Source organism: Tenrec ecaudatus, chromosome 13 (genome assembly GCF_050624435.1).
Source record: "Tenrec ecaudatus isolate mTenEca1 chromosome 13, mTenEca1.hap1, whole genome shotgun sequence".
NCBI classification, from domain to species: domain Eukaryota; kingdom Metazoa; phylum Chordata; class Mammalia; order Afrosoricida; family Tenrecidae; genus Tenrec; species Tenrec ecaudatus.
In genome coordinates this window covers 8,751,192-8,767,256 of record NC_134542.1, presented here as the reverse complement: position 1 = coordinate 8,767,256, position 16,065 = coordinate 8,751,192, and the positions used below count along the sequence as shown (strand labels likewise).

General features: G+C 43.3%; 1 protein-coding gene across 3 annotated transcripts in view; it reads left to right on the top strand.

Moving 5' to 3' along the window:
• Positions 1-16,065, top strand: part of FBXO36 (F-box protein 36) — an 85,502-nt gene that overhangs the window by 46,969 nt on the left and 22,468 nt on the right. For 2 of the 3 annotated variants that reach the window (XM_075530187.1, XM_075530188.1), the window contains exon 2: positions 10,487-10,648. The exons of the other annotated variant lie outside the window; for it this stretch is intronic. In XM_075530187.1, the coding sequence (XP_075386302.1) occupies positions 10,628-10,648 (21 nt within the window). In that variant the 5' untranslated portion in view covers positions 10,487-10,627. The remainder of the gene's footprint in view (positions 1-10,486; positions 10,649-16,065) is intronic. 3 annotated transcript variants of the gene reach the window in all.

Genomic DNA, 16,065 nt, shown 5'->3' with positions numbered 1-16,065 from the left:
AGTGGGTGGGAAGTCTTGTGGCTCCAGTGGCATTGTAAGCATCCTCAGCGCTGGCAGGGGTCTCCATGTGGCTTCTCTGACTCCAAAGGTCTGTCTGCATCAGCCCCTCTCCTTGTGTCTTCTCCACAGGGATGTCTCTCAGGGAGTGAGCTGAGAGAGAGGGAGTATCTCCTGCCTCCAAGGAGGAAATGCAGGAGTTCCCAGAATCCTCAGGAGAAAGCCATGCCCACAGAGAGACTCATTGACTATATCCTGATTGACAGGCTAGACTCTACCCTTAATACTCTTAGTCTTCAAATTGATACCAGATTATGTAACTACCACGTGGGGAGTAAGGAATCTACAAGATCAAGAACTTGTTGAATAAGGAGACTGCCCTTATTCCCCCGCCCTCCACCGCCGCCCTCTACACGAACAGTTGCCTGGCTCACTGCTTTACAAGTAGTAGGAACACAGTATGTATTAAGCTGATGGATGTCTGTAATCATCAAGTCCATGATCATGTGACTGCTATGCAAGCCCTTGGAGCATTTGATTTCAGTCACTTTGCAAGTTTGATCACATATGGAGGGCTAAGTGCTTTGCATAGAGAGTAAGCAACATTTGTCAGCACCCCCAAGTGCTTTCACTGATAAGTTAGTCTGGGGTGACTAGAGAAACAAATCCAGAGACATTCTTATGTGTGTAAGAAAGAGCTTTATATCCAAGAGCAATTGAACATTGAGGAAACATACCAGCCCAGTCCAGATCAAGTCCATAAGTTTTATATTAGCCCATATATCTAATACCAATCTATAAATTCCTTTTGAGGCTCATGCAACACATGCAATGATGCTGAATACAGGAAGATCACAGGCCACTGTGGAAAGTCTTGTGAATCCAGTGGCAGTGGGAAACATCTCAGCGCTGGCAGTGTCTTCACGTGGCTCTTTCAGCTCCAGGACTCTAGAGTAGCTCCATGTGTCTTCTCAACAGGAATGTCCTGCCTCCAGTGAGCTATGTATCTCCATAGCGTCTCTAAATGAGATCATCAAGCTGCAACCTGATTGACAGGCTAAACTCGCTCTTAAGTATCAAATTGATGACAGATTATGTAACTACCACAACTGACCACCATCACACAGTAGAAGTGATCTGACCTACATCACCCAAGTCTTGCAGAAAGACTCTGAGGTTCAGACAGGAAAGGGTATGAATAGATGTACAAAGGCTTGGTACTATGATACTGTTCTACTTCAAACACGCTCTACTTTTACATCTGGGTTGCTCACACACAACTCTTAGACAATGCTCGTAATTTACTGGGGGTTTTGTTTGTTTGTTTTCCCAAGAAGTTAATAGATTACAAGGCAGGTGAGAAATGTTCACGATAAAGATGTGCAGTCAGGACATGTCACAGAGTTCTTTCCGCGCTGCTAATAAATGCCCAAAGGGGCGCATCACTCCACAGTAAGCCTCAACTCAAAGATCTTCCTGCATGTTGGCCATGACCCAGAATCTCCTGTGTATAGCTGCAAGAATAGCTCCTTGTTCCTTGCTGTGGATTAGGGGGGCATGTTGGGCTGCCAACTGCAAAGTCAGCAGTTCAAAACCACCAGCTCCTCTAGTGTGAAAGATTTCTACTCCCCAGAAGAGTTATAGTCTCAGAAACCCACAGGCTCTATCCTGTCCTATGGGGTCACTATGAATTAGAGTTGACTTGACAGTGAATGAGCGAGTATCTCACATTTAATATATTTCAAACACCTCTTCTTCCCCCAAGTTCTTTTTTCAATTTTCTCATATTTGTTATACCATATGAATTTAAAATATGGTTTTGTATTTTCAGAAAGAATGGATTGATTGGAAATGGTACTGTTGTATATATTAATTTGAGGGAGGGTGATTTTTTTTCCTTTTTAGCAAAATGAAAGTTTCCAATCTAGGAATTTGAAATGTTTCTCTGTTTTTAAAACTATTGGTTTTAGGTATATCAACAACATTGAATAGGCTTTTTAAAAAAAAGGATTCTATACCCTTTTTGTTATTTATATTTATGTATTATATCGTTTGGGGGTATTGTATATGGAATATGCTTCTACTTCCATCCTAACTGCTTATCATACGAATTTTTTATTATGATATAAAGAATGGCTATTTATCTGTAACCCTTATACCCAGTCTCCTTACTCAATTTTCGTTACTTCTAATAGAGTAGCAGCTATTTTGTCTATACATTTAAAAAATCTTTGCATTTACTTAATTTTCTTATCTCATTGCACTGTCTGGAAAGCCCAAAGTAGTGATTTTGGTTGTGATTTAAATGTCCTGGCTTCAAACCGCCCCCCATTCAATAGGACGATTATTAGATGTATCGGTTTGTACAAAGGGGCTTCACCAAGCTCATCGATAAATCTATTATCTTTAAATTTTATTTTTCCATGAAATTTTTGAGATCTTGTAGATATATGAATATTGCATATAGCAAGAATAGTATATATGAAAATAGATTTTGTTATATTTATATGAATTTATTCTGTTACTATTTTTATACTAGGAATTTTATCTGAGGAATAGCTACTGAATTTTCGCAGACATTTTTGGCATCTATTGGTAAAATATATTTCTCTTTTAACTTCTTAATACAATAATTTATGCTGTTATTCAATATTAGGAATACAATTTAAGATAGCATTTAAATAAATTTATAGTGTGGCAGTCTTCCTCATATAGGAAACTCAAAAGCCAGAAAGGAAAAGATCTTCAAACAAATAAGGGAAGTTTGGGAGGCAGAGCAGGGCAGGTGCAGGGCAGCAAGAATCATGGCGACAGGGCAGCCAGAACAGAAATAATGAGAACGTTGATGCAATGTGTAAACTGCCATCAGTGTTACTAAAACTGTGTGCAGAAGTAATTAAATGAGCACTTAATTTTCAGTGTCAACTTCCACCAAAACCTCAATATAATGGGAAAAGGTTAGTAAGCCGATAAGAAAAGCAACAAAATTCATGTGCATAGACAATTCATTAATTCCACAAACATATATACGTATATATCTTTACAGTTTTATTGGCACATAATAAACATACAATTCAGTAGTTCAAGCATATCAAGAAGAATTGTACAATCATTACTACAATCAAATTTTGAACACTCCCCATGGTTAAATTGCTTTTAAAAAGAGTTGTGTAATCCAAATCAGTTCTAGTACTCCCTCCCTCTCATGAATTGATTGTTTGCTCCAGAATTCCCCTTACCCTCTCTATCGCCTTCCTCCCCTATGTCCCCAATAAACCCTTGCCTCAGTTATGGCCTGTATGCATTCACTCCTTATTTGCTTTACGAACTAGAAAATTCAACAGAAACAAAAAAAAAACAAAAATGAAATAAAGTGGTAAGGATAGAATAATAATAATAATATAAAGATAAAAATCAATGAGTAAGAAAGAAAATGTCATCATCAATATTTTAAAAGCCAGGGAAGAAATTTTTGTCATGGAATAAGAAATACTTGCACCTAGAACAAATTCAGGTTGGGTCAAGAGGGAGGTCAACTAACCAAGTATCAAGTTCGATCCAGTATAATCACGATCACAGTAATCTCTATCTGAGAGTAAAACTGCTAGAGACCCTTGGAGGGGATCTGCCAGGGCCTTAATCAGATTAGATAGTCTGCAGCTGGGTTTGGGGCTCCCATGTCCTCCATAGCCTTTTACAAATTGGGTGCTCACAATTTAAGCTCTGATACTTTTCCCTTCTACATATTTGAATTTTGTTATCATTTTTGGATCACACAAGCTGGGGTGCTTCGTCTATGTGGACTTAGTAGACATATAACTTAGATGGCTGTTTGTTTGATTATAATCCTTTAAGACCCTAGACACGAGTTCAATTAATAGCCGAGCACCATCTGCTTTCTTCACCATACTTTGCTGTAGCACCCTTATCTTCAGTGATCATTTCATGAAGGTGAGTATTGAGTAGGGCCATGTTATCAGAACTAACTGTTCTTGGATTGGGGCCAGAGTTCAGTGGGGGCCCAGAATCCATCTGCACATCCATGGGATATGCACGACTCAGGTTTACTTCAATTTTGTCGTATTGTGACAGAATCAAAACCCCCTAAGACCCACTACACCAACAACCGCAACAAACCAACCAGTAAACAAACAAACAACAAAACCATAGAGAGGTTTGGGGTAGAGACATATTTGTAATGTAATGTCTTCCCAGGAACATAAAATTAGATTCATTGTTCCCCTCAGTTTCTATAATCATTTTTTAGCCTCCCTTCCAGATGTGAGGTTACTTCCCCCCAACACACACACACACACATATTTTTTGAGTTCCCAGTATCTTACAACACGAGATCCTGGGAATAAGCAACTCACTACAATGAAGTCAATTTCGACACATAGCAACCCTATCGGATAGAGTAGAACTGTCCCTGTGGGTTTCTAAATCTGTACAGTACATTTTTATGGGAGTAAAGGCCTCTTTTTTTTCCCTCCCACAGAGAAGCTGGTGGATTTGAACAGCTGACCTTGCAGTTAGCAGCCACAAGGGGTATAGAAATGTAAAACCCAACCAACCAGCCAAACAGCCCCCCCCCCCCCGCCAAAAATCACTACTCCCACATTGAAGGAGCTTAGAAAGGAGATAAGCTAGCTATAGACTACAAAAGGCGTCAAATAGTTGGTGGAAAAATGGAATTAAAAGGTAATAAGCTATCTTAGTGGTTTCGCCACATCAATACCTAGACACCGTTCTCATTTGTTTCTTTGGACAGCGCATGACAGTCCAGTCCTCTGGGGCTAGACCAACGTTTATCCAATCAGCCCTTTATTGCTGGGTGTTGGCTGTTTTTAATCTTGAGCTTTTGCGTATCAAACTTCAGTGAAAAGCCGCACATGTATGTCATTTTCCATGTGTGCAGGTGTATCTATAGGGTAAATTCTTCTGGAATCTTAACAGAACGTGCAGGATGTGCCTCTGTAGGTTTACTGCCATGGTGGTGAGTGCCCGTTTGCCCACATCCTTACTAACCGCGTGCGTTTTGAGCCTTTGGGACGCTGGTGGGAGTTTTGCACCTCTTCATATGCTTTTGGACAGCGTGGGTGCTTGTATTCTGTGAACTCCACTTTTATGTCACTTATTCATTTTTATGAAGGTAGATATAATGAGAGAGAGAGAGAATATGAGTCTTAACACACTTGGCTGTTAACTGAAAGGTTGGTTCCAAAAGCCTACACCAAACTCGCTATCATCAAGTTTATTTCAACCCTCCGTGACCCTAAAGGACAGAGAACTGCCCCTGTAGGTTTCCTAGACTACAAATCTCCACAAGAGTAGAAAGAAAGCCTCACCTTTCTCCCTCGGAGAGACTGATGGTTTCAAACTGCTGACCTTGAAGCTCTCTTGACTGCCGAAGGGTCTTTCAGCAAAAATGGGTATGCATGTTCTAAATATCCATTTAACCAGTTGAAGAATATTTTGGTTGTATCTAATTTGTGGCTATCAGAATAAAATGACTCCAAACATTTGTTTATATCTTTGGGGGATTGTGCCCATGCAGAAATCTGTTTATATGGGCCATTAAGTCAGCCTTCTGTTTTATAAACTCAACTCCAAACTCACTCTCATGAAGACAGACTAGAACTGACCCCACCCCTACCTTGGGTCTCTGAGACGAACCCTTTAAGGGAGTAGAACCCTTCGTCTTTCTCCTGCCGAGCAAGCAACTGGTAGTTTCTGCCTGCCCACCTCGTGGGTTGCAGCCTAATGCATAACCGCTATGCCAGTAATGTTGCTAGACATCGAGACAAAGTTATAATGGAATTCACTCATGGTTTTTTTCTTTTAAATGTTTTCCCCATTTTTTCTTCTAATACGTCTATGATCTCATTTTTCTCCATGTAGATCTTTGATCCAATTAGAGTTTATACAGTTGTGAGGCATGAGCCAGTTTTCTTTTTTCCAAATGGCCACCCAGGTGTCCATAAGTACTTTGCTCCTGATTCACTTTTAAAAATCTGATTTGGGGACTCTGCTTTACAGTTCTTTGTGCTTAACACCAGCAGCACTCAGTGGAAAGTTTCTAATTAAAAGCCTGTTTCTCCATAAACTGTCAAAACACCATTTACTAACATAGTACATTCTGATGTAAATCAAGTAATTTAGGGTTAAAGTGAAAAACACTCAAGTCATTGTTCTTTGATTATCATTTAACCCTCTCTTAACACTTAAGCACTTTGTGCTCAGTTAATTTATCTGAAACTTAAGTTAGAGGCTCAAAAACATAAGTCTAACAAAAGAGATTCTCGTGCAATATTATAATTTACTGACTTGATTAGATTCTAAGCCTCTAAACTTAGAATTGTGAAGTTCGGTGCCATTGGCATACTAACAAATTCCAGAACCGTGTGGCTTGTTGGAGTCCAGAGGTAAATTGAGAGCTCACACACATGCACACAGGAGCATAGGGTCACTTGGGTTCTTCTTGCAAGGTGGGAAAAACACCTTAAGCATAGATCAGGTGTGCTTGCTCCAGAGACTAAGAAGGCCCCACTCCCCCTCAGGTTGAAAATGGACATTGTCTAGGGCAGCAGTTCTCCACCTGTGGGGTGTGACCCCTTTGGGGGTCCAAGGACCCTTTCACGGGGGTTGCATATTTCCATTGGTCTTAGGAACTGAGGCACCACTCCTCTATCCATCTCCAGGTAGATCTGCCCACATGCAGATCCGCCCACATATGAGTACCCGGCATGAAGACTGTTACCCATGCTACACCATGCTTCTAGACAAAATTTCATTTATTTGTACTTAGAAATAAATATTTCACAATATATAATTATATTGTTTGTGATTAATCACTATGCCTTAATTATGTTAAATTTGTAACAATGAAAATGCATCCTACATATCAGATATTTACATGACGAGGCATAATAGTAGCAAAATTACAGTTATGAAGCAGCAATGAAAATATTTTTATTGAGGGGTCACCACAACATGAGGAACTGTATTAAAGGGTCATGGCATTAGAAGGCTGAGAACCACTGCTCTAGGGGAACGCTTCTAGCTTTTAAAGGGGATCTTTAAAGGGTAAGAATGCCACTCTGCAGATGCTCAAGCAACTTTCTCGATACTCAGTCTGTCCTTTAGTCTCCTACTTTTATCTTGGATCTGGCTCTGGGTCAGCGTGCTTTGGATTTATTTCCAGGTACAGTCTTTATCTGAGGTAAGTCTTGTGTTCTGATGGTCACTGGGGCCTGGCTCGGTGCTCCCAGCCAGCTCTCACAGAGTTCTTTCATTCTCCTAGCAGGCAGGGCAGAAGCCCCTGTTCTGTCACCAACAATGATCTTGTGTTTAATATATTTGATTTACTTCAGCATGTCCAAAATCTTAAAAAGGTCTAATGACAAATCAAACAGAACTTGTCCAAGTATTTAGAAATAACATTTACAACAATAGAACATAAAACTTTTTTGAGCACTTCAAAATCATGGTAAATTGAGTAAATCAGATATTTCTAAGTTTAAGCATCAACTGCAAACTTCATCGTTTGCCCTATCCTACATACTTGAGCTTGTGAGGATGAAATTTCAGAATTTTACCATTGTTTTTGGTCCAAAATTTATCAAACATGCAGTCAAGATGCATTGATTACTGTTGGTCACTGGAATACAAATGTTCGAAACAAAACGGAAGGAACAAAAATGTGGTCTTGGTGACAGAAACGAGACTGGAAATCAATCACATGATAGAATTTTGCAAAACTCATGACTTGTTCATAGTTCAGCAACACCAACGACAACTCTACGGGTGGACTTCTCTAGATGGGACACACAAAAACCAAATTGCCTACATCTGTGGGAAGAGGTGCTGGAGAAGCTCGATATTAGTAGCTTCAATGACCCCACAGGCCAACTGTGAGACAGAATATGAATTGCTCATATGTAAGTTCAAGGTAAAGCAGATAAAATTAAAGCAAGTCCACGAGAGCCCAGATGCAACCTGAGTCTCTCACCTGAATTGTGAGAACATCTCAAGAACAGATTTGATACATTGAACATTAATGACCCTGATGAGCAGTGGGAGGACATTAAGAATATTATTCACGAAGAAAGCAAAAGGTCATTAAAAAGACAAGAGAGAAAAAAAAGATCAAGGTGGATGTCAGAAAAGACTCTGAAAGTTGTTCCTAATTATAGGAAGGGTAGCTCAGGCAGATGGAAGAAACTAGGAAGTCAAAGAACTGAACAGAAATTCTGGAAGGGCAGCTCGAGAGGACAGAGTAAAATATTATAATGAAATATGCAAAGACCGAGAGTTAAGAAACAAAAAAAGAAGAACACACTCAGCATATCTTAAACGGAAAGAACTCAAGGAAAAATTGAAGCTTCAAGCTGCAAGATTCTATGGGCAAAATACTGAGTAATTCGGGAAGCATCAAAAGATGTGAAGAATACACGGCGACTGTATAGCGAACTAAAAAGAACTAGTTGACATTCCAGCATTTCAAAAGGTAGCATATGAACAAGAGCCAACGATACTGAAAGAAGTTCAAGCTGCACTGAAAGCATTAGCCCAAAGCGAGGCTTCAGGGATTGATGGAATATCCATTAAAATGTGTCCACAAACTGATGAAGCACTGGAAGCGAAAGACAGCTACTTGGCCAACTGACTAGAAAAGATCCATATTTGTACACATTCCATAAAAAGGTGACCCAATAGAGTACTCAAATTGTAATGATATTGCATGCAAGGCAAATTTTGCTGACAACCATCCAACAACAAGCAGTACATTGACGGAGCTGCCAGAGGTTCAGGCCGGATTCAGAAGAGAACTCAGAACAAGGGCTAGCTTTGCTGATATCCGATGGATCTTGGCTGAAAGCAGAGAATACCAGAAAGACGCTTACTTGAGTTTTATAACCTATGTCAAAGCAGCTTATAGACAAAGAACCTTATTTTTCCTAAACATCGTGTTTCAGGTGAACGTTTTACAGCCTGAATTTGCTTCCCAGTCCACAACTGACATTCTCTGCTTTCCCCTCAGGGTATACGCTCCCTCTGTTTTCACCTTGCCTTCTCTGCCTCCCTCCTTCCCCTTTTTCTGCCCCTCCTCCTCCTCCTAGGCTCTTGCTTACTTTTTGGCAAACATTAACCATTCAGTCTCCTCTCCTGGAGTTGCCATTGCTCACGCTTATTGCTGTCCACTGTACAGGCCACTCTGGTGGCTGAAATATGGCCTCCAGGAAGACTTCCGTTCCAAGTTAAAATGTATCTTCCAGTCATCGCCTCGGGAATCCTTCAGTCTACCAGGCCAACACATCTGATCTTTTTAGGACTTTGGATTTTGTCCTACCTTTTCCTCCCATCCTGTTCAGGGCCTTCTCTGGTGTCCCTGGTCAGAGTGGTCGGCAGTGGTAGCCAGGCACTGCCTCGCTCTTCCCGTCTCAGACTAGAGGAGGCTGTGGCTCCCTGGGGCCATTAGCTCTGGGGACTAGCTGCTCTCCTGGACTCTGCTTTGCTCCAGGTGAAGAGACCAATGCTGGTGTCCTTCTGGGGCCACTTTCAAGCTTCTCCAGCTTCAGCTGCTCTCACCAAACTAGGAGGTAGAGCATCCTCTTCATGTCCTGGGTTTTGCCACTAGACTGACATGTCCCCTAAGACGATAGATAGTCCCTAGCCTTCAGTTCCAAGAGATGTTTGGACATCTGTAAGAGGTTTCTATAACTGCTTTAGAATATAGGTTTGAATATATATGTAAATGACACATAAAGGCCAACTACTATACCTACACATGCATGTGCGGTCCTTCCATCTGTCCTGCCGCACCTGTGTAGCATACATATCTACCTGTGTAACCACTCACAAATTTGGGGAGGTGGTTACCCCTCCTGGAGAAATGTATATCGCACGTACTGTACATACCCTTTATTCTTGTGTACCTCTTAGTGTCGTCACGTGCCTTGGTCACATTGTGCTGACTTCCCTGTATTGTGAGTTGTCAATCGCCTTTGTTCACTAGAATTAATTGTCTACCATACACACACACATACACACACACAATTCCAACTCAACTTCTCGTGCCCCTACTACAGGAAAGAATAAAACTACCCCCTGTGGGTTTCTGAGATTATAAATCTTCAAAGGAGTAGAAAACTAACGTTTCTCCCATGGAGCTGCAGTTAGAAGCCCCATGCATTACTAGGATACTACCAGGGCTCAAGTCAGTACTAACCCTTCCCTTCGTGTCTCATCCTCGTAACCATGAGAAAAAGGTGCTTTCTGTGTATAACCTATTCTTGACTTGTTACAAATAGAATATTTGTCCTGTGGGGGTTCACTACACATAATGCCCCGCCCCCTGATCCAGCCAGGGTTTGAGATGTTTCACAGACTCATGACTCCTGTTGGTTGCCTAGTAGTATTCCATGGATGGATGTCTATCTGTCTATTCATCCCTTGATGGCCACTTGGGTTGTTTCTGTCTTTCCAGTCTGGTGAATAATGACTGCAGGGAGCCTGGGTGTGCGCATGTCTCCACACTCAGATCACTGTTCTCATATCCCTTGGAGAGGAGATCCGTAAGAGTGGAGCTACTGCATCCTCAAGGATTTTTTTTCTCGTGGTTGTGCCGATGTACAGTCCCACCCACAGGGTAAGCGAGTTCCAGGATCCCTAAAGCCTTTCCAGTATTGGCTGTTTTTCTGATTTGGAGTGTTTTTGCTGGAGTGGGGTGGTATCTCCTCTAATGACTAATCAGAAGGAGTCTTGATGGTGCTGTTGGGTAAGCGTTGGCCCACTAACCTCAAGGAGGGCAGTTCAAACAGAGCAGCCACTTCGAGGGAGGAAGGTGGGGCCCTCTGCTCTGGGAAAGGCGTACAGCCGTGGAAAACCTCCACAGGGCCGCCATGAGTCAGAATCGCCTGGGTGATAGTGGGCTGGGCTTGGGTTGTTTTGGGTAATGACTAATGCTGGAGAGCACCTCTTCATGTGCTTAGCCATCTGCATGCCTTCTTTGGTGGTGTTTCTGGTCATGTCCCTTGCACATCTTTTTGATTGGCCTGTTCATCTTTCTGTAGTTGCAAAGTTTTCTATCATTCTGAGAGATTAGACTCTGGTCAGACAAGTCGTTGCCAAATGTTTTGTTTTTTTTCCAGTCTGTAGATTCTCTCTACATTTTTGAGGAGCACTGGTGTGTGACTGTTATTTCCTGTGCCTTGTTAGATAAAGAGCCAGCCTGTACCTTCTCCCCCTCCAGCAACACCGACAAAATGGCTTTCCCGAGACACAAGCCCACCGACAAAGAGATAGGCAATACAAGGGTGCTTTCTAGAAAGCAGGTAGCCTCAAGACAGCTGGTTTAGCAGCTCTGGGAACCCTAAAACCCAAGCTAGTGGTGGAGAGTCAAGAAACAATCACAGGGGCACCCCAGAAGTCCAGAGGCTCAGGCGTGGGTGGATCTAGGTTGCTCTGGAAGTGGGGCGAGGAAGAGGCTGGAGGCAGCAGGAATGTTTGCAATGCTGTTTAAGAAGCCGTCGGCTCACTTTCTTCACCCTTCCCCCCTCCCTGCACAACCAGCATCTGCTTTACCCGCACCGTCCACCCTGCCCATCTCCCAGCAGAAAAGTGGAGGTTGGGTCCCTGGTAAATTGAGCTAAGGAGATGATGAATTGGGAGTCCCCAGCCCAACTGAGGTCACGTGGAGTCTGTGCTGGAGATGGAGGGGAGTAAGTGAAACTCCACACTGAACCACGAGACTCCCTCCCAGTTCCCAGAAGGCATTGCACAGCCTGGCTGACACAGCTTCCAGGCAGAGGCTATAGAGGCAGGAATCTGGCCAGCCCAGGAGACATGCTCCCAAGATAGTAACAGGCAAGACCTGCCAACCAGAGAAACCCCACAGATCACTCCACCCCAAGGCCCCACTCACATGCCCAGAGCTCCCAGCTGGCTCGTCAGCACCTCACTTCTCATCTGGGAATGGACAGGAAACGGCATCAGGAAGCAGGAGCATGCAAAGGCAGGGCACAGAGACACCATAAAAGCACCGCACATCTGTCTTCAGAAGGGCAAGAACCAGGCTCAAAGAGGAAGGACCAGCCATTGACATCAAGTTGATTGCAGCACATTCTGAGCCCACGAGTCACGGAGTCGAACTCTGCAGAGGGTTTTCTTAGCTGTAATCTTTATGGAAACATCGTCTGGCCTTTCTCCTGTGGGTTTGATCTGTGAACCCTCAGGTTTCTAGTCAGATTACTAGTCCATTAAACATTATTTGCTCCTCCAGAAGACCTGAAGCAAAAATAGCTCAACATAGGAGAAAAGACAGGAAAAATAAGAATGACACAACAGCCACAGTGTCTGAAACAAAGCAGTGGTTCGCAACCATCTGCTGAATGAGTCTAATGGAATCAGGTGCTGTCTGCTTGGGTCTGATCCAGAGTAACACCCTAGGACAGCATAGAAGTGACCCGTAGGGTCTCCAGGGCTGACATAGTTATGGAAGGAGACAGCCTCGTCTTTCTGCCACGGAGCAGCTGGTGGATTTGAACTACTGAGCTTTTGGATGGCAGTTGAGCAGAGAACCAGCACATCACCAGGGCTCCTTCTAGAACTGACCCATTGTCGTCCAGTCAGTTCTGACTGCCACATATTTCTACTGCTGAGCAGACAGTGGGCAGAAACCCGGATACTCCAAAATAAATAAACAAAAATCAAGAGCCTCAATCTAAGCTTCACATTGTCCTCAAAATTAACACCCAGAGGACTGTGGATTTAAATGTAAAGTGTGTGTGGCTCAGCTCACTGCCATTGAGTCTATAGGATAAGGTAAGAACTGCCCCTCTGAGCATCAGAGACTGTCACTGTTTACGGGACGGAGAGCCCCGTCTTTCTCCCGAGGAGCGGCTAGTGGTTTCGAACTGCTCACCTTGCAGATCGTAGCCCCATGCATAACCATTGCACCACCAAGGTTTCTAAACGTGAAGTGGAATACTAATGAAATGTAAATTGTAATGGGAGAGGAACTTTCAGGAGAAAACTTTCAGGATCCAGGACCAGGAAAAGTTCTTCGACTTCACATGAAAAGCATGATCCAGAAAAAGGAAAACATTTTTTTTCCTTCACAAATTGGACTTCATTGAAATTTAAAACATCTGCTTCGAGATGAGTCTGTTAAGAGCTGGTACAGAGTAGGAGGAAATATTTGCAAACCACAGGTCCGACAAAGGAATGGTATTTAGATTAGAAAACGGACAAAAGACGCGAAGAGCATATTTCATGGAAGAGAACAGACACGCATGACGAGAAACACAGAAAACCACAAGGAGCCATCTCTACTCGAACGCGGAAGTGAAAAATAGTGATAGCACAGAATGCTGGCAGAGATGTACAGAAATTGGATCACTCGGTCCTCGCTTTTTAAGCGCCAGCAGTCAGGCAGTTCCTTAAAAGAAACTATGCTAAACATGCAGCTTCCATACAAGCCAGCCATTCCACTCCCAGGTGTGCACTTCAGAGAAAAGAAGACTGAGGTTCACCCAAACATACACACCGCAGGCTTTATAGAACATCGTTGTTGTTGACTACAGCCCCGTACCGGAAACAATCCCAAAAATGTCGTCCAGCAGGTGAATGGTTTAGCACACTCTGGTGTGTTCATGCCGTGGAATGTTGTTGCTAGGGGCCATTAAGTCAGTGCTGGCCCATAGTGACCTTATGTACAACAGAAGAAACACTGCCTGGTCTTGTGCCATCCCCACCATTGTTTCTATGCTTGAGCCCATTTATGCAGCCACTGTGTCCATCCATCTCGTTGAGAGCCTTCCTCTTTTCCACTACTGTGTTAGACAGGGCTCTCTAGAGAAACAAAACCAGGACACTTACGATTATATATATAATATACATTATATATATGGATAGATATAAACAGCACAAAGGAATATAACAGCTAATTAGTCCACACAGCAGTACACAGGGCTCAGTTCAACTAACTTCCGTGGAACAGTTAATATACTGGAAGTCCTTCAACTCAGGAGGGCTGCTGGGTCCAAGATCAAGGAAGCAGACAGCTGAGTCTTCCTTGGGCACTGCAGGCAGTCCGGCCACAGGCAGCAAACAGCAGGGTGGGTCACCAGCAGTCAGCAAGACCACAAGATCCGACAGTCCCAAGCTCAAGCAATGTATTCACCAGCAGCGCAGTGAAGCAGGTCTCAAAGGAACCTCAAGCTCTAGTGAGTGACACGATCCATGAGTTGGCAGTCCCACAGGTAGTGTAGCTCACAAGTTGAAGCAGAGAACTAGGAGCCACACACTAGTCCGATCAGAGAGCAAGTGAGAGGCAGGGCTTGCTGAGACATTTATCTCCTTGCCCTCCAAGCAAACTTTAACCTTATTAATCCCACATGTTCCTATTAGCCAGGTTGGTACAATAAACCTATATATCACAACTACTCCTCCACTTTACCAAGCAGGGTGGTAAAGGAAGGAAGTGGGTGTGGCTTAAAAGAGCAAGGTGAAGGACCCTGGACAGATGGGATGTTGTGCATCCTGATGGTATTAGCACCAGTGACCTGGTTGTGGCATCAAACAATGCAGATAGTCCCTGGTTTATGACTATCCATCCAGTGACTGTCACAGGTCAGTTCTGACATAAATTAAGTACTTAATTTTTTCATTAAGCTTTCCTTTTATGATTAGTTTCTCTATAAATCAAATTGTCATTCATCTTTGGCAGTTGGAAGCATTCAACTTTTCCAACTTTTATGTTTGAACATAGATATAGTTTAGTGTTGTACATAGTGTATGTTACTAATGATAAGCTATACCCCCCTGTGCTGGCGTTCATAAGCACAGCTCGTCATAGTGTGATTGTCCTAGTGATTACTATTAGGGGAAAACCGGGCTGAGGGTGAAAGGGGCCTCCTTGTACTCCCTCTAACAGTAATGGATGAGTCTTCAATCCAGCCTCAAAATAAGTTCAATTTGGAAAAAAATTAAAATTAAAAAAGCTAAGGCAGTGGAGGCACATTTATCCAAAATACTCGCTTTTCCAAAACATCATGTGAGTCCACCAACAGCAAGATTTCCAGCACCTGTTCCAGACAACTGAGAGCTGAAATCTGGCTCCTAGGTGGTTGTAAGCCCATGGTGGTCCAGTCGATTCCAACTCATACGGACTGTGAAGGAGAGAATAGAACAGTGCAGTGCCCCATAGACTCAGTTTTCACGGAACAGATGACCTCAGTTTCCTCCCACATTGCAGCTGGTGGTTTTAAACTGCCAACCTTAACCAGTGTGCCAGCAGGACTCCCTTCTGGGTGGTTTGGGTCCACTCCAAGGCTGAAGAGTCCCACTGCGTGACTTCAGGGATAATTTTAACAAGGACACCAGAGCTTCTGCAGCCAAGACACTCTCTTGAGTCTCAAGGGTCTGGATGGTGGATCAGTTATTGCTCTTACTGATGGCATAGTGATTACATATTGGGCTGTCATCCGAATGGTCAACAGTTTGAAACCAGCAGGAGAAAATCTGGGCTTTCTACTCCTGTAAAGAGTTACAGCCTTAGAAACTCTCGGGGCAGTTCTGCTTTGGCTTATTGGGTTCTGTGAGTTGGCATCCATTTGGTGGCAGTGAGAGGGTCAAATGATAGGCAGCCCAGCTTACAACAAGAAAGCCATCTCGTATCACCAGGCCTTTCTTTCAGGGCACCTCTGGGTGGATTCAATCTACCAGCCTTTAGATCTGTAGTAGATCACTGAGCCAGGTGCCCCACCCAGGAGCCCCAAGAACTTGTGGAGAGGCAAAGCTGACTCCGGCTCGGCTCTGGCCACCGGTGCAGTTCATCTCCTCCACCCCCCTTGCCCACTCTTAATAATGCTGCTTTCAGTCTTCACGGAGAGGCCTTACCAGGCCCTCAGTCCGGGCACAGTATTGGTAGCCAAGCAGCTAACTTTGGCCCTGATAAGAGAAATTCAGCCACGCACAGATCTATGTGCTTGTTGTCAGATGCCCTTGAGTCGACGGTGATTGATGCCTACAACTAACGGACACGTTGCCTGGTGCTGCATGATC